Source organism: Lepidochelys olivacea, assembly GCF_965140295.1.
Source record: "Lepidochelys olivacea isolate rLepOli2 genome assembly, chromosome: 5".
Taxonomy (NCBI): Eukaryota; Metazoa; Chordata; order Testudines; family Cheloniidae; genus Lepidochelys; species Lepidochelys olivacea.
In genome coordinates this window covers 113,756,750-113,778,766 of record NC_140415.1, presented here as the reverse complement: position 1 = coordinate 113,778,766, position 22,017 = coordinate 113,756,750, and the positions used below count along the sequence as shown (strand labels likewise).

The following is a 22,017-nucleotide window of genomic DNA, read 5'->3' as shown; positions in this document are numbered from 1 at the left end:
TTGCTCTTTTTAGCCCCATAGTGCTAGCCCAGTTGAACCAGCTAGAGTCAGTTGAACCTGGCTCTGAGACTAACTTCTGTGGGTTTTTGGGGTTTTTTTTGCACAGACATACCCTTAGCCAGACTTCCCAAAGTCAATGCCTTCAGCACCCAGATCATTTTTAATCAGTTTTTGTTTTTATTTATTTATTTTACTTTCCTCCAATTTTTGTTGCCTTTCTGGTAATGTCTGTTGCCTAGAGGAGAATACAATATTTCCGATATATCTGGGTAGTTTATTTTTTCAAGGCACAGACTCAAATGCTTTACGAAAACCTAATCACAAATTTGCACATTAATGGCCTAGTTCTGCATTCTTCACATCCTCCAAACTCTCACTTCAGTGGGAGTTTTGCACATGCAAAGAAGGCAAGATCCAGTCCTTAATGCATACATGTTTGTTTAAAATAATTAAATGTCAATGTACAGAGGTCACCATTTATATACGTTACAGGAAACTCAAGTCAGATTTCCCGAATTAGGCACATAATCTCACGCACACACTTGTGCATACCTAATTTAGGCTTGCAAGTAAATGATGTGCACAATAAACTGTGGGGGGAAGGGAGAGATCGTCCACTGGTGTAAATTACACTAGCAGAGGATCTGCCCCTAAGTGTTTGCATGCCGAACTAGCCATAGGCAGGAGTAAGTACGCACATGCATGCGCCCCTCCCCACTAAGTAAACCTACTTAATGTTAAACAACCAACCCTTAAAGAACACTTATCAACTTGCATCTTAAGGGCATGTTTTAAGTAAGTCATATCTGACTGCGATAAAGAAAAATGAGAGCTCAAGTCAGATACAGTAGATACAGAGGAAAGAACAGCAGCCTCACATAAGACCTGAGCTGACTCCATTGAAAACTGAGGGTGATCTGTCACCCTCAGAAAGTGCTTGATCTTGCATGATCAGGCCTTTAGAAAGTAAATTATGTGCAGCTTTACCTTTTGCGTTTGTTCTTTCCAAGGCTCTTTAGCCAGCAAAACCTGCACACTGTTTGGAAGGAGAGTAAGAGTCTCCTGCACAGAGAGCTTTTCAATTGGATGCTCGCCAAAATCATCTGCAGACAATTCTGGCAATACTTCTTTGTGTTTCCATGACAACCAGCTGGCACTGAGGCCAAGTAGTAGTGGTGTAGCATGGTCAGCCCAGGCAACCACAGAAGCTGCAAATATCCACAACAGGAAGTCTACAGCCTAAACAGGAAACAGACAAGTTTGGTTCATTAGTTAAATAATAAAGAAGAAAAAAAGTGTTACGACATCTTATTCTCCAGGATAAATCCTAGGCAACTGAATACTCAAACTTTAAAAGAGAAAGACTAAAGGCAGTTTAATGGTCTGGCTTTTGTAATTTAAAGTAGTACAACAGTATTTAAAAACTACAATCCTTAAAGCAAGGGAAGCAAATGGAAACAATTCTGAACCAGACTTCTTTAGCAACGGACTTCTTCATTTTTTTTTATCTACACTGGAAAATAATGCTTTATGGACAGGCATTTCAATAAGTCTGGCATCCTGTTCCGTGCAGCAACCAACAGCTGATGCTCAAGGACAGGGGTGGGCAAATTTTTTGGCCTGAGGGCCATATCTTGGTATGGAAATTGTATGGTGGGCCATGAATGCTCACGAAATTGGGGTTGGGGTGCAGGAGGGGGTAAGGGCTTTGGCTGGGGGTCAGGGCTCTGGGGTGGGGCCAGAAATGAGTTCAGGGTGTGGGAGTAGGCTCCGGGCTGGGGCAGTGGGTTGGGGTGCAGGAGGTGGTCAGGGGTGCAGGCTCCAGGCAGTGCTTACCTGAAGCAGCGGCATGTCCCTTCTCCGGCTCCTATGCGGAGGTCCGGCAGGTGGCTCTGCGCCCTGCCCTGTCCGCAGACACTGCCCCTGCAGCTCCCAATAGCTGCAGTTCCCGGCCAATGGGAGTTGTGGGGTGGTGCTTGGGGCGGGGACAACACAGGGAGCCCCCTGGCTTCCCTGAACATAGGAGCCAGAGTGGGGAAATGCTGCTGCTTCCAGGAGCCTCAGCACACGGGAGCAGCCTCCGACCCCGTTCTCTGGCTGGAGCAGGGCAAGCCCCAGACCCCACTCCCCAGCAGGAGCTCAAGGGCCGGTTTAAACCAGCTGGAGGGCCGGATGCAGCCCCCAGGCCGTAGTTTGCCCTCCTCTGCTCTAGGAGGATTAGCCACATGCTCACCTCCATACTGCACATGGCCAATAGTACTATACTGTATTGGAATACTGTATAACAAGGGAGGAGGATCCTTTCTGAGCTCTGCAGCAATCGAGCAATGCCCCAAAGCATGAGATTTAAGTATCTTAGTAAGCATAACTACGAATAATATTGGTAGCCCTGAAACTGTCCAACCCTTGTAAAAAAAATGCAGCTGCAGTACTCTGAACTACTGGGACAATGAATGCCACAGATGAATTAACATACCGTAAAGGAGCTTTTTCCTTTTAACAGTTCTAAGTGTATAGAGTTCTACATGATATAGGTTCCTTTTATACTCCGTCATTGTTCTCACAGGTTAGTTGCTAGACTTACTTATTTAAAAGACTTCAAATATATGCCCTTATTTTAAAAACCTTTTGAGGACGATCAGTGATTTTCCTTATGGAGATAACAGGACATTATTCTAAAAGATAAAAAGTGAGGGAATACTTGTTCCCTGGAAAGGACAAATTACACTAGAAACCATTTTTTTCTGAAAGCTACATATTATTTTCACAGGATGTACCTCTTTAAAATCCACATTTTGTATAGATATTGACTTGTAAGCAACATTTCTGATATAGCCCATCAATTCTAACAGCCAGTCCATTCTTTTCAATACTCCTGTAAGAACAAGAATATTGTCTTATGTAAAATGATAGCAAATGCTCCTTCTTTAAAAAGCAAGTACCAGGAACCACCATAGCAATCAAACAGCAGGCCAGGGGAGGAATAATAGCAACAATCATAACATTTAATTTTTGTGTGCCCATGCCAAAAGGCATATAGGCACCTTAATAATAACAGCTGAAACTCACATTATAACATAGACAATGTGACTGTAACAATCCCTAAAGCTAGCAAACTAAAAACAATACATTGAAAAAGATAATGAAAAAATAATCTTTCATAATAATTCCATCCTGCAGATATCATTGATCTGCTCTGTGGACATCCCATATAGATTCCTGATTATGACGTTCCAACACTAACACAGAAGATCACCCCCCCAATCAAATAAATCTAGGCTTTGCGTCGAGTCCAGTGCATGTTGGGAAAGAATCTGGGGAGTATAAGAAGTGGTGTGTAAAACCTCTTCCAGTGCAGATTTGATCAATAAAATTAATACAGTCGCTATATGCCTAATCAACTAGTCTTAGTGCTTTAAGGAGCCTCCCAGTACCCAAGGGCATACCACCAGTGGTGAGCTGCCAAAATCTTAACAACGGGTTCCCTATAAAAAGTTCTGATTTAAGGGATGTGCCCCAATATGTATTTTTTGTATCAACAGGGTTACCATACATCTGTATTTTAAAAATTCCTCCCGGATGGCGATTTAAGAACCAAGAAGCCTGACCTGTCCGGGAAAATACGGATGTATGTTAACCCTGCCTAAAGTTCTTTTTTAAAAAGATGGGCCTGAAGATGAGCTCCGTTTCACATGTGTGGGTCCCCGCCGCTCCCTGGGGGTGTGCTAGGGAGACCAGATGTCCCGATTTTATAGCGACAGTCCTGATTTTGGGGTCTTTTTCTTATATAGGCTCCTATTACCCCCCACCCCCTGTCCTGATTTTTCACACTTGCTGTCTGGTCACCCTAGGGTGTGCACATGTGTGGGTCCCAGCTGCTCCCTGCCCCCCTCATTGAAGCAGGTGTGCAGGGTTACTGCCCTGGGAACTGCAGGGCACCAGTGGATGTGGGGCCAGCTGCAGACAGGGGCATGGGGCAGGGCTAGCTGGAGGCAGGGGGTGCAGGGCTGGCTGCGGGCAGGGCAGAGGGTGCGGGGGTGGCTGGAGACAGGGGCTGGTGCAGGCAGGGCAGGGGGTGCGGGGGTGGCTGGAGACGGGCTGGTGCGGGCAGGGCAGGGGGTGTGTGCAGCAGGGGCTGGCTGCAGGCAGGGGGTGCAGCAGGGGCTGGTGCGGGGGTGGCTGGAGACAGGGGCTAGCTGCAAGCAGGGGATGCGGGGGTGGCTGGAGGCAGGGCAGGGGGTGCGACAGGGGCTGGTTGCGGGCAGGGTGGTGGGTACTCATGGGGAGAGCAGCAGGACGCAGCCCAGGCCCAGCAGAGCAGCCGGGGACCCACCAGGCAGCATCGGGAGCCCCAGGGCCAGGGGAGCAGCAGCAGCAACAGGGCTCATGCCCAGGGCCAGGCAGCAGCCCACATGGCTCCTGCAGCGCAGCGCCCCCGGCAGCCAGAGGAGGAATTATATCACTTCCCAGCCTGAGCCCATCAAAGCCTCAGCGCCCCCTGCAGGGAAGCGGGTTAACAACCGGTTCTAAAACTGCTTCAAAATTTAACAATCGGTTCACGCGAACCGGTGCAAACCGGCTCCAGCTCACCACTGCATACCACCATATAACTGTTCAGTATAACTATAAGATTCCTTCCCTATAACTGCCTCACTGAGTTTTTGTCAGAGCTACCAAGATCAATCACAGTCTTTTCATCAATCAGTCAGACCTGGCTAATCCAAAACACAGTCCTGCCTTCTTTATCCAAACAAAACACCAACCACTTTCCACGCGCAAATTGGGTGTGTACTCCATTCCTTCCTAGGTTGCCTCTTAGTTGCTCCTTTTATCATCTCCTGCTACTCTTAGTTTTGTGTCTTCTTTCATGCATCTCACTGCTTACATATTAAGTAACCTCCCTTATTCAATCAAATACAGCACTCTTGCAAATCCTTCAAACACAGAATACGTCTGAAGTCCTTTCCATTTAAACTCCTATCCATTTGTATTTGTATAAGTTAGGCTTTAAATTTTGGAGAGCAGTGACCTTGTATTTTGGTCGATAAAAATCCTCACATCCATTTATAATACTTCAGAAATACACCGGACCCTCACTAGATCGCGGGGTTCGGGATCCATGCAGGGTACCATGTTAATGTGGGGATCGCATTATAGCAGGAGTGCGTTACCATGGGTCCCAATTTAAATATTTAAATTTGGGATCCATCGTCATGACCGCACAATATGTGAATCCGCGCTCTAGCGAGGGTCAACTGTAATACATAACACACCTAGAAAGACTTGATTGGACCAAAACTTTTATTTAAAATAATTCGTGCAGATTCATTAAGCTTTTTCGCTTCTTCCTTCAGTGTGGCCTTACCTGTATTTTCATGGCTTACAATTCGGGCATGGTAGAAACTATGAAACAACATCCATGCCATAGTTTCTTTCTGCTGGCATCTTACCGCAATACCAATCACATCATTCAAGCTCAACAAACACAGTCGGCCTTGAGAAACTAAATACACTTTGATGAAAGTGGTCTTTTCTATATTGTTCTGCAAAAGCAACAAAAACTTGATTAAAGTAAAACATTCTTCCTGGGTGAGAACAGTAAAAGATACTACATGTCTCTGTATAGAGATGGGAGGAATCCTTCAATCATTAAGCCAGCTGATTTCTTTTTTTTTTGGGTGGGGGAGGTTAAATGAATTGGACAGGATACAGTATATAATACATATCACGTGGGGTCATATAATAGCACATGAAAGTGGGGAGGGATAGCTCAGTGGTTTGAGCATTGGCTTGTTAAACTCAGGGTTGTGAGTTCATTCCTTGATGGGGCCATTTAGGGTTCTGGGGCAAAAATTGGGGATTGGTCCTGCTTTGAGCAGGGGGTTCGACTAGATGACCTCCTGAGGTCCCTTCCAACCCTGATATTCTATGATTCTATGAAATGCATGTAAGTCAGTACAATCAGACCCTGCTTACACTTGTAAACAATGATTAGTGCTTATGGAAGGGATCAATGTGACAACCCTGGTGTAAGTCTTAGTTGCACAAAACAGGAATAACATGGACTGTAGCAATGCAGATTTTCTCATACTGCTTTTCCAGTGTGACTTCATCCTGATCCCAAGGGACTAACCTCGTAGTGAGAGGATAGTTCAGTTTCAAAGGCCTGTTTAAAATTTTTGGACTGCTCTCAGAGTCTGCCAGCAAGGGTACCATGGTGGTTATGTGATATGGACACCCGCATATAAGGGGGCTTGATCTGAGATCACCAACTCATTCCACAGAGGTCAATTCATCACCAGATCTTAACTTTGGATCACTATCAATCTCAACTCTATTTGAGCAAGTGACCTGGAGTTGAAAAGCTCTATATTTCATTATCCTCCTCAGCCATACTGTCCACTATAAAATATTTTGAATGCATTTGAAATACTGTGTGGTAAATCTATAATAGCGGCAAGTGTGAAATCAAAAAATTGCAATACACTTTTTCAATTTTGCAACAGTGTCCAGGATACATCAACTCAGACACAGTGGGTTACAACATTGTATTTAGTATGTTTAAAGAATCAGATGGCCAGTGTATAGAAGGGGTTGGTCTTGTGGTTAAACCACTAGACTGGAATTTAGGAGACCTAGTTTCTGTTACTGACCCTGCTACAGACTCGTCTGAATTTGGGAAGTCATTTAGGGTTTGATTCAAAGCCCACTGAAGTCAATAGGAGTTTTTCCCATTACCTCAGTTTCCCATTTGTAAATTGAGGACAATGACATTACCACACAGGGTTGATGTGAGGATACATTAATCAATATTTGAGAGGTGTTAAAATATTCTAGATGATGTATAAAACTGTACAGGTGAGTCTTCATCCCATACATAAACAAGTGTTGGGGAGAGTTCTAGAAGCCTGGAATGAAACACGATTACCTTGGAGAACTGGGCAATCCGGTCAACCTCTGCATCGGCCATTTCTGAGAGGCATTTTGCTACCTCAATATACATCTCCATTTCACTTCTCTGGAAAAAGAAAAAAACGTGGATAACTGTATTTTAATATCATTAAAGTAATGAAGACACTAAGGGCCTTGTTATTCATTGGGATCATTTAATAAAGTTTCTAAGTAAAATGAAGCTGGAAAATATATCACTTATTTTGCATTTATGCTGGACTTGAATGTATTTAATTTGACTGTTTAACAAAAACAAGAAGTTGAAAACTTCTAAAGAAAAGTGCTTTTCCTTTTGTGTATTTTCTGTTTGTTGTCCTCAAGAAATTTGCCACTGTGAGAAATTTTCTGTCTAAAATTGTTTTTTTTCCCATGATTATTCTCTGCTTCCATTTCAACAATTATTTTACCTCAGTACAAATTCTTTATTTTTTTTAAATTGCCTAATTATTTGTGAGGCAAAGTCCACTACAAATTACCATAATCTAAAGACAGGTTTCAGAGTAACAGCCGTGTTAGTCTGTATTCGCAAAAAGAAAAGGAGTACTTGTGGCACCTTAGAGACTAATTGGTTAGTCTCTAAGGTGCCACAAGTACTCCTTTTCTTTTTGCATAATCTAAAGAGTATCTGAAGAAATTTTCACCGGAATGGTATTAGATTATTTACCCAAAACGCCTGCTTCGAATTTTAAATCTAATGGCTCAGTGCAGATCTCATGAAAAAAAAAAAAAAAAGTTTTTGCCAACAGTAGAAAACTCAGGTAAACATCTTATAGTGGCTTTTTTATCTCTCCATCCAGCCTTGCTCCCTAAACCTTCCCTACCCTAAAAAACCAAAACCTTAAAATTCTGTACTAGAATGTGAATATTTAATTCTCTTACCTGAATCTTTTCTGGCAAAAGCTCAAATATTTTCTCTGCAGCCTGGCACAGAAGGCTCCAGCAGTATTGGGCAGGGCTTGGAAGTTTCATAGCCTGGCTGAGTCCTTGTAAGATGCTCTGGCAAAGCTCAGGATTTTTTGGGTGCTTCTTCGTTTCAAAATGCTGTACTAAAAACACTTCAATAAAAGTCTGTAGTTTGTCTTCTGCAACGTGTTTCATCCACAGGGGCAAAGTAGTAAAAAGATATTTCCTGGTTTTCATCTGAAGGGCAAATACAGGGCATTACTGGACATTGGTTTTGCTCAAAGTCTTTCCTACTACCTGAGATAATTAATACCATTATCTCACTATTCCTAAGGTGATTCCTTTTATTAAGTATAGGGAATATTACTAATATTGACAGGTTTCAGAGTAGCAGCCGTGTTAGTCTGTATCCGCAAAAAGAAAAGGAGGACTTGTGGCACCTGGAGTTGGAAAGCTCTATATTTCATTATCCTCATCAGCCACTGTCCACTACAAAATATTTTGAATGCATTTGACATACTAACAAATTTATTTGAGCATAAGCTTTCGTGAGTATCCAATGAAGTGAACTGTAACTCACGAAAGCTTATGCTCAAATAAATTTGTTAGTCTCTAAGGTGCCACAAGTCCTCCTTTTCTTTTTAATAATATTGAGGTAACATTAACTAATTATTAGAGGCAAAATTGGCAAGTTTTAAATGGCTCTAGAGTACAGTACCCAGAACACAGAACTTAATCTTCCAGTATGATTTACAGCAGAAAGTAGAAGAGATTTACCAGTGACTCAAATAGTTTCTTTCTTCTTCTGTGCTAAAAAATTTGGACTCCACCTGCTCTTAGTTTTAGATCAAAACCTCCATTGTCCCTCAGCTATAGACAAAGGGTAAAATTTTCAAAAGTGCCGAAGTCACTGGGACTTGAGGCACTTTTGAATTTTTTTCATCCCAAATAACTATAGATGCTTCTCCCACTTCTTTATTATTATTATTTATTATTTGTATTACCATAGTGCTTAGGAACACTAGTTGAAGCAGTAATTTAATCCCTTGTGATCTGTTAAGTTTTCCTCAGGTTCTCTCACATACTGAGGATTGTGTCCTATCAGATAGACTACAACTTGGGCCTTCCAGCAGAACTCTTGACCCATGCAACGCAAAATGCACAACTCAGTACAATTCTTTGGCAGAGAAGTGCAGAAGCAGTGTACTTCAAACCTCTTGAAGATTGCTTCTCAATTTTCAGGATGAGGCTAAATTCTCCACTTCGTGGAGCTGAATGCACTGCCCTTGTGGCCTGCAGACTCTGCTGTGTTGAGAAATGAGAGGCTCAAACTCGAGTCTTCTCCTTGCCAATGACAAACCCCTTATCAAATCCCAAAACTTTTAACATCTTTACCAACTCAAATGGATTACCAATTCACTAAACCATGGAGAACTGGAGGATCATAGACTAAAATGAGCAGGATTTTCTTCTAATGATTCTGGGCCAGCTTCTCAGCTCAGTTCAGCTCCACTGAAGTCATCAGAGCGACATTATTGATCCTAGCTATGGTTGATGTGGAAGTTTGCAGGATTTCTAAAGCACTAATTTTATGTGTTGCTGGGGGCCTTGTAGCGCCCATACTGAATTTCCAGAACTTCATTCCCACTTTTCATCTGAGGATAGCATGAATTTTGATGCTAACATAGATTACCCTTTCAACTGTATAAAGACTAATTTAGAGGAACAGAAAGGAAGGAAAGCAAGATGAATAACTGACATAAATAACAGGTTTCAGAGTAGCAGCCATGTTAGTCTGTATCCTCAAAAAGAAAAGGAGGACTTGTGGCACCTTAGAGACTAACAAATTGATTTGCGCATAAGCTTTCGTGAGCTACAGCTCACTTCATCGGATGCATTCAGTGGAAAATAAGTAAATAGATAGGTGATGGAAAGTCTCAAGTCTGCCTTGAGTTTGAAGTCTCTGTTATAAGTAATTTCAGAGAGCCATTAAAAGCCATTTGCTGATCTAACAAAACTTTTAGAAAATTCTGCACAAATGTCACTTTGTGTTTGGATGAAATGCAGGGCTGGAATAGTAAGCATGTAGGTGCGCAGGATTAAGATGTGCTTTCCTGTGTAAGGAAGCTTGTACACAGAAAAGAGGACACAGAGTATTCATAAGCCTTCTGGAGCGCAACGCTGATATACATACGCTAAGACTGTAGACTAGAGGTGGTACTACCCACATCCCCAAGAGCATTGCAGCATTCTGAGATGACTGAGCCTGGGTCACCGCAAGTTCAATACAAAGTTGCTGAATCTCTTCCCCTAAAGGAGAAGAAAGTGAATGGTTTACAATGCAATTCTTTTAACTTTCAATTTGTTCTCAGCCCATAATGCTGAAAAAATAAAAATGAAGGTAAACGTTTTTATTCTAGCAGAAATATGTTTCAGAGTAACAGCCGTGTTAGTCTGTATTCGCAAAAAGAAAAGGAGGACTTGTGGCACCTTAGAGACTAACCAATTTATTTGAGCATGAGCTTTCGTGAGCTACAGCTCACTTCATCGGATGCATACCGTGGAAACTGCAGCAGACTTTATATATACACAGAGAATATGAACCAATACCTCCTCCCACCCCACTGTCCTGCTGGTAATAGCTTACCTAAAGTGATCATCAGGTTGGGCCATTTCCAGCACAAATCCAGGTTTTCTCACCCTCCACCCCCCCCACACAAATTCACTCTGTAAAGAGTTGTCACTTTGGATGGGCTATCACCAGCAGGAGAGTGAATTTGTGAGGGGGGGTGGAGGGTGAGAAAACCTGGATTTGTGCTGGAAATGGCCCAACCTGATGATCACTTTAGATAAGCTATTACCAGCAGGACAGTGGGGTGGGAGGAGGTATTGTTTCATATTCTCTGTGTATATATAAAGTCTGCTGCAGTTTCCACGGTATGCATCCGATGAAGTGAGCTGTAGCTCACGAAAGCTCATGCTCAAATAAATTGGTTAGTCTCTAAGGTGCCACAAGTACTCCTTTTCTTTTTTCAGAAATATGTTGTATTTTTTGTGACACCACTGGTAACATTTAGAGCAGACCTCTCTCTCTATTTATGTAACTTCATTACCCTTGGATGTGTCCAGAATCCAAGCATGTGGCATTCACTCAAATTTAATTGAGAAGAAAAGCATTAAAATGTGAACATGGAGAATTAAAAGAATCAATGTTCTTTGCTAAATGGAGAGAATAATCAAACTATTAAAGAACCCCATGAAGGGGAACCAAGGATTGATATTCCTTTTTTGCTAAGCTCAGCCTGTTCTGCTCCATTTACATTCAGCATGCTGTGCACCAGTGTAAATGTCAACTTCACAGAACTACAGGTGAATCATTGTTATTGCTGTTGGAGCATGGGCACAGACATTCTTCTGGTCTGGGTGTAGGGGATCTTTCTAAAGAATAGAGTTCTTATGTTAGTTATTGAATTCGTAATTAGTGGGTCCTGTTCAGGCTCCCCAAAAATCTGAAATTGTCCGTCTCTTGATAAAGATAACCATACAAATCTGAAAAGAGTTTGCTTTGCACAATGGAATGGCTTTCATAACAGTTCATTCTATTGTAGCTGCACACGAAGGACAGGGATTTCAAATTTAATACTGACATTTAAAGTTAGACTCATAGATTTAAGATCAGAAGGGAACATGGTGATCATATAGTCTGCCCTCCTGCACATTGCAGGCCACAGAACCTCACCCACCCACTCCTGAAATAGACCCCTACCCTCTGGCTGAGTTACTAAAGTCCTCAAATCATGCTTTTAATACTTCAAGTTACAGAGAATTCACCATTTATGCTAGTTTAAACCTGGAAGTGACTTGTGCCCCATGCTGCAGAGGAAGGCGAAACCCCCCCAGAGTCTCTGCCAATCTGACCCAGGAGAAAATTCCTTCCTGACCCCAAATATGGCAATCAGTTAGACCCTGAGCTTATGGGAAAGACCCACCAGGCAGATACCTAGGAAAGAATTCTCTGTAGTAACTCAGAGCCCTCCCCATCTAGTGTCCCATCACCAGCCGTTGGGAATTTTTGCTACTGGCAGTCACTGATGGGCCACATGCCATTTTAGGCAGTCCCATCATACCATCCCCTCCATAAATTTATCAAGCTTAGTCTTAATTCAACTTTGCTTTATATACATTTCCAGAATACTTGAAAGTGGAACCATTTGTTATTAATCTTATTTATTTGGGCCAAAATTTTCAGAAATGGGAGCCTAAAGTTCACTGTAATGGATGCTGTTGAGTAGTTTTACTTCTGAAATAAGGTTATTCACTTCAATGTCTAAATATGGATTTAGGAGCCTAACATTATGCTCGTGATTTTGAGAATCTGACATAGAAATTTAGCCTTTTTCTTTAGCATATTGTTTGGTACCCAATCCAGATTGTTAAAAAAGTATTTGTCATTTGTAAGCATTCACCAAATAGTTTGGATTAATAATTTACAGACTGTCAATTGTTTGCAAACTGTTCACCCAAGCTATTTGTTATTCAGTAGTTGTGAGGTATGCCTATCCTAAATCACATAGTGTTGTTTCTGCTCCACGAATGCAGCACTGAACTTTTTAAAACAGGAAAATAATCTGCTTTTGTTATCAGTTTATGGATGAATAAATCATTCATGTTAGAACATGTGAAACTTTCAGGATTCATAACCATATTCACAAATACCCATCCCTCATCCAAATATTCATGAATAACTATTATTATGACTGAACTCAGTATGTATCACAAAAATATTCATGATCATGTTTCTCGAAAATTACTTCAGGGTTTCACATTTCCAGTTTGGATGTCAGGCTAAAATACAATTGCTCTGCTTTCTGCTTCTGTAGCCCAACATCAGCACTGCTCACGAACCACCCACTACTAATACAAAGGGGTATCTATTCACTTCTTCATGCATATATTTAACTTCCATAATTCTACTCAGGTACAATGACAAGAGTTTATACGTCAAAGACCAAGCAGTCTCAAACGAAGGAATGAAACGGATGCACTGTTCCTTCGAATTAAAACAAAGGAACTAAACGGATGCACTGTTTCTTCTGGAACTTCTGTGGTTTACAATAACACGAAACTCCTCTTTCTTCGGTAAAAGAGGACACACAATTTTTCCCAGTGTGTTAAACAAGTTTCCACATTCAAAGCACCATTCAGATATTAGAGCAATATGGACAATTTGGTTCAATATGAGAAATACTCTTGCAAATTTCTCTTATATAACATAAGAGAATTCATTGAAAGAACACATCATCAGGCAAAAATATCAACAAAACCTCCTATGATCTTTCTACATCTGGCAAGGGCTTTGCTTTCCACAATATCAGTTTCATAATTTCCAGAATTTTGGATTTAAGAGCACCTTGTAAATAAATAAAATGGCTAACAGCAAGAAATAAGTGCAGCCTCGCTATTACTGAGCCCTCCAAAGCCACACAATCTAAATCCAAGAGCAATTTTTATGGCAACTTCCAGCTTCTCCCTTACCGTGGACACTGACAAGTTTAGGTCCAGGTCCCAATGTTGCAGTTGGCTCCTATTACTAAAATGGGCCAAATCCCAAATCTGATCCAGAAACTCCTGAATTCTGGGGAATTTCAGATCTAGATCTGAACTTTGTGGCTCTGATTCTTCTCTAATTTGTTCCAGTATTGGAATTCCAATGTCCCCATGGGAACGTTTGCAAACATAAGCTCAGAAACAAAAAAATCATACTTCAGGGTGTATTAAATGCTCTACACTCTTGAAAGAACTCGAGTTTTACAGTATGATCTTTTGAACACAAGTCACATGAAAATGATCCAAAGGACTCATAAAATCATTAAACTTACCAAAGTTTAGTCTCATCAAAGGAGAAAGAACTGAAGCCCAGTTGACAGGTGGATACTGGTAGCTTTCTCCAACTAAAGCTACAGGTGCCAAAGCTACTTTCACCAAGTGAGGGGGAATGGATTCAGGGCCTGCAACAGAACAACCAACTATCACTTGAATTTCACGATGAGCAAATTGGGTAAAATAACCAAAACAAGGAATATAAAAGCATAAGACATGAATTTACAGTATTACATACTGGACTGAAAAACAATTTGTAATGAAAGACGAAGACATTATAAAAGCACCTAAAAATATTCTGTCGTTTGTATTGACTGCAATTGGCTGAATATGCTGCAAACTTTTTGGAATGCAGTTGTTGGATTATACAAAGAACGGTCTGCTAAAGAAGTCTTCTTCTGTCTCTGCTGAAGGGGAGCTAGTCTAAAATTAATTTTAGAAATAAAAATACTTTAAAATAATTTGTATTTCTACAGCAACTTCCATCCGAAACTCTCAAAGCACTTTACACACATTAATAAATTAAGCCTTACACCACTTCTCTGAGGTCAGTTATTATTGTCTTCATTTTACAGGCAGGGAAACTGATGCAGAGAGATTGCATGATTTATCCATATTCACACAGGAAATCAGCACCAGAATTCGGAACAGAGCAAAGCTTTCTGCCACCAGTTACCCTAGTTCCATCCAACAGACATCTACAATGCAAATTCTAGCCGTCATTTAACTTCTACCCAAGCCCAAGTCGAAGGCTTTGTCTTTACTGCAAAGAAGGTGGGGGTTGTTTTTTTAAATGTCAAGATAGCTAACTCAATATAAAGTCCGACTGGAGTAAAGGGCTGGCCTCAACTAGCTATTCTGTAGAAAAAACTACCTTATCTTCACTCTGATTTTCTACACAAATTTAACAAGGTTCCAACATGGTTTATATTAAAATATTCTTCACTGAAATTTTTATTTTTAATATAATTCATTAGTGATTTTTTATAGGTTTTGACAGGTAAAAACATAGGTCAAATCACATTTGACAGAAGCAGCACATTTTCACATCATTATGGAATTTGCTCCATCTCACCTTTCTTTCCTCCTTCAATGGCAAAGTCAATAGCTGCCCTGATAAAGCTGTTTTCAGGCAAGTAGCTGAAGTCTGGAGGAACTGTGAAGACAAAAATTATGAAATAAGCCAGCAATTTGGCAGGACAAATAATAATTTCCAACTCCCTATACATTCAAAGGCAAAATGAGGTATTTATGAACTGATACTCGGTTAACACACTGATAGTGACTATTTCTATTAGATCAAAAGACTGATGCAGATGTTATCACTGGCTTCCGCCCCACCCATCTTTCTTTCCATGTGAATTTAGTGTTGATGAAAGATGCTGGACTGCCAGCAATGAGGAACAGATTCATTCATTTGTCCACTAAAAAGCTATTGTGGTGTGTAAACTTCTCCCCACACCTCAGTTTATAGGGCTTTACCCTAACCTGTAGGGAACACTGCGAAGGATAACAACACAGGTTACACTCCATACCCACTAAGTCCTTGGCCTCTCTGCCAAGACTGCCACCAAGAGGATTGAGGGTTGTTTTTGTGGTGTGGCCATGTGTCCCTTCTTGATGCTACTGACTCATTTACAATTTGAGTCAGATTAAAACTAATGGCCTATATATTTAGCTCCCTCTATTGAATTATATTTCATCAGTCACCTTGCCCTGCAATCATTTACCTGGTGGATTACTGGTGCAGTTATAATTGGTCACTCCAAACCATTAGGAGAAATTCACACCTGCACTGAGGGCCAGTAAAGAGTTTATGTACCATTTAAATCCCACTTATGCTCTTTTATAGGCTTAAGTGGGACTTAAGTGATGCATAGCCCTCATGCTGACCCTCTGCACAGAGATTAATTTCATCCTTCGTGAATAGCTGTACTGGACTGCTTATGAAGACAGATTAGTTGTGCCTTTTAGCTAATCAGAGAATAGCTCACCTGTAGGAGTACAGTTATGAAAAATTAATCTCATTTATTGTCCTTTCTTTGTATTTGTTGGTTTTTAAACGTTTAAAATATTTAAGGGGAAAAGATGCTGAAATAAGAAGTCAGCAAAACTGAAAATCCAATTAGCTCTCAGAGCACAGTATAAATATTTCAGTTGCAAAACACAGTTCAAGGTCCTCCTACACAAATCTAATTTTAAAACAATTATGAATTATTTTCTAGTTTTGAATTTACAACACAGAATTTTTTAAATTAATTTTAAAATACAGATTGGACTGGAAAAGTTTAGCTCGCGAGCTCTTACACTCTGATTCTGCAAGCAGAAACATGGGAAGAGACCCTTGCACTCAACACCACTGACTTTAATGACAGGTTTCAGAGTAGCAGCTGTGTTAGTCTGTATCCGCTATTATCAGCGGGAGAAAAAAAACTTTTGTAGTGATAATCAGGATCGCCCATTTAGACAGTTGACAAGAAGGTGTGAGGATACTTAACATGGGGAAATAGAATCAATATGTGTAATGACCCAGTCACTCCCAGTCTCTATTCAAACCCAAGTTAATGGTATCTAGTTTGCATATTAATTCAAGCTCAGCAGTTTCTCACTAGAGTCTGTTTTTGAAGCTTGTCTGTTGCAAAATTGCCACCCTTAAGTCTTTTACTGAGTGGCCAGAGAGGTTGAAGTGTTCTCCTACCGGTTTTTGAATGTTATGATTACTGATGTCAGATTTGTGTCCATTTATTCTTTTGCATAGAGACTGTCCGGTTTGGCCAATGTACATGGCAGAGGGGCATTGCTGGCACATGATGGCATGTATCACATTGGTAGATCTGCAGGTGAACGAGCCCTTCATGGAGCTAATGTGATTAGGTCCTATGATGGTGCCACTTGAACAAATATGTGGACAGAGCTGACATTGGGCTTTGTTGCAAGGATAGGCTCCTGCGTTAGTGTTTTTGTTGTGTGGTTGCTGGAGAGTATTTGCCATCTTGATTATCACTACAAAAGTTTTTTTCTCCTTCTGATAATAGCTCATCTTAATTAATTAGCCTCTTACAGTTTGTATGGCAACTTCCACCTTCTCTGTATGTGTATATATATATATATCTTCTTACTATATGTTCCATTCTATGCATCCAATGAAGTGGGCTGTAGCCCACGAAAGCTTATGCTCTAATAAATTTCTTAGTCTCTAAGGTGCCACAAGTACTCCTGTTCTTTTCACTGACTTTAATGAGGCTCTGCATGGGTATAAGGATCTGATTGCATGTTACAACTTCCAAGTTCATGCCTTGGATTGTGAGCTTTTAGAGCCAAAGATTGTCTTTTCATTTTACGTGGCTGCAGTGTTCTAGCACAAGGGCCTCCCCCTAAAGCCTGTCATCTATTCTTAAACAACAACAACGGAAGCATCTTACCGGACGTTCTGTTCTGGGTGGAGGACAAACTGGATTGATGAAGGTGTCCTAAAAGCCAAGCTGCATTTGTTTGAAGACCAATCACCCCAGAAAAACTGACTATCTGTGAAGGCAATCATTGGACATGAATTTGTAGGCTAGTCTCATTATCTCTTCACTCCATGCTGCAACAGCAAGCTGGACACAAAAACAATGGTACTTTTTTTTTTTTAAATTAAATCTGGATCCTCCACACAAGGTACTGTAGTACAGTTCACATCACACATTATTGGAGACAGACATGATCCTCTCACCTGCGTCAGGGTTCTGATGATTTCATTAAGTTTATTTTGAAACTGGGAGGACTGGATAGCCTCAGATTTCAGCTGCCAGGAAAAAATAAGCAAAACTATGTGAACATCTGAAGGAAAAGCAAAACAATGAAATGCATAATTGATGGTGGAGGAACAGGTTTAGCTCTCATACCCAACAAAAATTGTTGAAAGCAACCTAAGGACCAAATTTTCTTTTCAAAGATATTATTCTGACAGAGGAAATAAATGTTTGTACAATTAATTCAAAACTCTGCAGCAAACTGAATGTTTTGCTATTAAGTAAGCCTAGTTATTTAATTATTCAATGTATTAAACACCACCTCCCCCCCCCCACCAAAAAAAAAATCCATTCTGATGTTATAGGTGCTCATAGAGATGTCATCCCATTCTTTTCCAGCCTGAATCTTTAACTTTGTTTCTAAAGGAAACACAAGTATCATGTGCTTATGTCTTTTTACCTGTATCATGGATGCTTCAGAACCCACCAATGCGACCAGTCCATTGACAGCAGCCAGACGCTGCATTGTGGGAGACCCCTATAAATCCAAGCAAAACCAACACATGACAAAGGGGTGGAAGGTGGCAAAACACTGAACAGCAAAGGCATTTTCCTCCAAGAAAAGACTTTCATTTTAATTCTGAACTATACAGACATACCTCTTCCCCAACACACTCATATGCTCGCCTCTGAGTGTGAGACCCAACTATGTTACCAAGGTTCTGAAATACATAGCATTTCTGGGACTTGCTCCTTTTCTCAAACAACAGTATATTTCTCATTGATGTAGCATCTCCCACTACAGCATGTTCCAGTCTAACATCTTTGAAGTGCATCACCCATAAGAACATGCTGAGATGACAGAGTCTTTATACGGACTGTCAAAATTTTGTGTTGCTGTTATTAATATTTACCTTCAAATCCCATCTTGGAGAATTCATTTAGGATCTGCTTTTAAAATTACATTTCATATGTAATTTTTTGGCACAATGGGATAAATCATTACTACGGAATTGTAAGCATAATAAATGAATACATTTCACTCAATTTTCTATTCAGTTAAATGACAGTGATTAATGTTGCCTTCAGTAGGCCTAGAATTGTTCAGCTCCACCTACTACACTAAATGCAATCTAAGCATCACAGCGTAGCTTCAGTATTCACTGGGCATACAGATGGCAATTTACAGGCTGATAAAAGTAGAGCTAAAGCCATTTATTATTTAATGAAATATGCGCTTAGGGTAAACTTACAGTGAACAGCAAAACACAACAATTCCATTTGCCAGTCTAATTTTTGTTAAGTACCACCTTACTTCATAAGTAATCTCAATGTTAGTGTGACTACTCATGGACTAAGATACTACTCAATGTGAGTAAAGAATGCAGTTGAGCTCTCACAGACTATCTGGAATATTTTTGGTAGAGAGCTGTCTTACATTACCTTGTTGCTTATAAAAAAAACCCAACAGTTAATAACCTTTCTGTAACTGATGTTCTTCAAGATGTCCATACCACGTTAGGTATGAGCACGCTGGGTGCACAGTCACCAGAGATTTTTCCCTCAGTGGTATCCATCGGGCTGGCTCTAGCGCCCTCTGGTGCACCAGTATAAGGAGCCAAGCCAGCTCCACAACCTCTGAGTTACCTCTTGCCGGCTAACTCTGACAGAGGGGCAGGAGGGTGGGTCGTGGAATGGACATGACCAACATATCTCAAAGAACAACAGTTACAGAAAAGTTATTAACCATTTTTTCTTCTTTGAATGCTTGCTCATGTCCATTCCACATTAGGTGCCTCCCAAGCAATAGCTTAGGAGTTAGGCTTACAGTTCATGGACATGCAGATTGCAATACTGCTCTACCAAACCCAGCATCATCTCTAGCCTGCTGGGTGATGGCATATGTTAGGATATAGATATGCAGGCCTGTCTGTAAAGGCCTATACTCTAAGAATTTAGGTGTATTCTGATCACTTAGCTAGTTATAGAGGTAAAAAAGAAAGAATCAAAATCACTGTCTGCCAGTGTAAGGGCCTTCTCTTACTGTGACAGTCTGAGGCCCTGTTCTTAGGCTAAGGCCTTTGGCTAAGCAGCAGAGGCAGCCAGAAGCTGGGAAGCCAACGGTCACATCCTCACATTCAAAACTAGTATAATTGAAATAAGGTGCTATTGGGCTGTTAGGAATACAATCCTGTCCTGATAGTGCCTATCACCTCCAGAGAAAGGGAAGTGCCTAGAAAATGTAAAAGGAAACTTAGGCTGATAGCATCCTGTCTGGCAAGAACTCACTTATCAATAGCTGGGATGTGAAATCCTCATTTCTGTGTTGTTCTATCATTGTAGTCCCCATTTCCCTATTGTTTGTCTGTATAACTCTGCCTGGTTCTGTGATTGTTTCTGTCTGCTGTATAATGAATTTTGCTGGGTGTAAACTAATTAAGGTGGTGGGATATAATTGGTTAAATAATCATGTTACAATATGTTAGGATTGGCTAGTTAAACTTCAGTAAAATGATAGGTTAAGGTATAGCTAAGCAGAACTCAAGTTTTACTATATAGTCTGCTGTCAATCAGGAAGTAAACGGGGGGGGAATGGGAACAGGGAATGGGGGTGGGGAAACTGGAATCATGTTTTGCTAACGGGGGGGAATGGGAACAGGGACACAGGTAAGGTTCTGTGGTGTCAGAGCTGGGAAGGGGGACACTAAGAAAGGAAACTGGAATCATCCTTGCTGGAAGTTCACCCCAATAAACATCGAATTGTTTGCATCTTTGGACTTTGAGTATTGTTGCTCTCTGTTCATGCGAGAAGGACCAGGGAAGTAAGTGCATGAAGGAATAAGCCCCCTAACAGCATAATAGGATGAAAAAGTATGCACTGACGACCAGGTCACAACCTTCCAGGAGAGGTATGACAAGGGGCACGATAGGTATGACAAGGGGCACGATATGACAAGGGACAAGAGGTCTTGACAGGACCAGGTTTAGGTCCCACGGGGGAATGGGTTCACGAATTTGCAGGTATAATCTCTCTAAGCCCTTGAAGAAGGAAATGGACATTTTGTGACAAAAAAAAACAACTATCCTCCACCAGAGGGTGGAAGGCTGCGATGGCTGCTAGGTGTACCTTAAATAGATGAAATGGCTAGGCCCTGCTGTTTCAGAAGAAGCAGCATTGACTGGAGAGGTGATCTAGCAGGTCAGAGGTCTCGTTGGGAAGACCACATGGAGAAAACGCTTCCATTTGGCGGGGTAAGTCGCTCTAGTAGTGGCCACGTGCTCCCTTTTGCTCCCCAGCAGTGAAACCACCGACTCTTGTACTGCAGGCAAAAGCAGTACCAATAGCTAAGGCTAAGTTTTTGTCATGATTACTTTTAGTAAAAGTTACGGACAGGTCACAGGCAATAAACAAAAATTCACAGAAGCCGTGACCTATCTGTGACTTTTACTGTTGCGGCTCCATGGTTTCCCCCCACCACCTTAGTGGCTGGGATCTGTGGGGTTCCCCCTCCACCCACAGTGGCTGGGAGCTGTAGGGTGACCGTATTTCCCAAAGAGAAAATGGGACATCCGAGCCGCTTACCCGAGGCATCCCCATCCCCCGATGCGAGGCTGTCACCCACTGCTTGTACCCTGAGGAGGGCCCCCTCAGGAGTCTGTCACTTGTCACTGGAACTTTGCAGGGTCCCCCTTGTCGCTTCTTGCTGCTAGCACCTGTCACTGGAACCCTGCCACTGGCTGTCAGCTCCAGAGTCCTGCAGCCCTGGGGCTGAAGCAGAGAATGTCATGGAGGTCTCTGGAAGTCATGGATTCTGATTCTGTGACTTCCATGACCTCCGTGACACAAATGCAGCCTTACCGATAGTGCCAGAAGGTCCCTGGCTGCAATGAATGCCTCCAGAGTAGACAGTACCGTGATCCCACTGGTGCTGTATTGCCCCTCTGATGCCGAGGGATTGTCTGGGACTGGACTCAATGGAGCCTGCATATGAGGCCAACTCAATGGTGCCCCCCTCTTAGCGCGGGCAGAGGAGTGGCCTCACTCAGGCCGCACTCCACTGTGCTCCCCATGGTTGGCTCTCTTCAGAGTCCCCTCTTGGCCAGCTGAATCTTATGTTTTTTCTTTGGCACAGGTGAAGGAGAATGGTGCCAAGAGACTCCCACAGTGGGAGGAGCACTCCGCACCAACTCTGAGGTACTGGGTGCTGAGTGGGACCTTCTCGGCTCCAATGAGGGACTAAGTGCTGCCTCCATCAGGAGGGACTTCAACCTGGCCTCCTTGTTCTTCTTTGTATGGGACTTGAATTTCCGACAGAGGTCCCTGATGAGTCTCTCCCAGGCACTTCCGACAACTGGAGTGCTGGTCACTCACAGGCATGGGTTGGCTGCAGGAGGCACAGGGTTTCGAACCTGGGGACTGAGGCATGCCCCAGCACCAGACGAAACTCCACTAACAGGGTGAGAAGCACCAACTAACTACATACAACTAATCTACAACAGTCTAAACTGAGAAAATAAAGAACTAAGATAGAGAAACAAGGAAAAAGGA

At 41.8% G+C, this 22,017-nt stretch overlaps 1 protein-coding gene across 4 annotated transcripts in view; it reads right to left on the bottom strand.

Moving 5' to 3' along the window:
* FOCAD (focadhesin) overlaps window positions 1–22,017 on the bottom strand; it is a 199,783-nt gene that overhangs the window by 2,966 nt on the left and 174,800 nt on the right. For all 4 annotated transcript variants that reach the window (XM_084627726.1, XM_084627728.1, XM_084627727.1 and 1 more), the window contains 11 exons: window positions 17,929–18,006; window positions 17,450–17,521; window positions 17,157–17,259; window positions 14,810–14,890; window positions 13,734–13,862; window positions 10,049–10,164; window positions 7,831–8,091; window positions 6,929–7,018; window positions 5,366–5,543; window positions 2,778–2,875; window positions 988–1,239 (listed from right to left, as the gene is read on the bottom strand). In XM_084627726.1, the coding sequence (XP_084483852.1) occupies window positions 988–1,239; window positions 2,778–2,875; window positions 5,366–5,543; window positions 6,929–7,018; window positions 7,831–8,091; window positions 10,049–10,164; window positions 13,734–13,862; window positions 14,810–14,890; window positions 17,157–17,259; window positions 17,450–17,521; window positions 17,929–18,006 (1,458 nt within the window). The remainder of the gene's footprint in view (window positions 1–987; window positions 1,240–2,777; window positions 2,876–5,365; window positions 5,544–6,928; window positions 7,019–7,830; window positions 8,092–10,048; window positions 10,165–13,733; window positions 13,863–14,809; window positions 14,891–17,156; window positions 17,260–17,449; window positions 17,522–17,928; window positions 18,007–22,017) is intronic.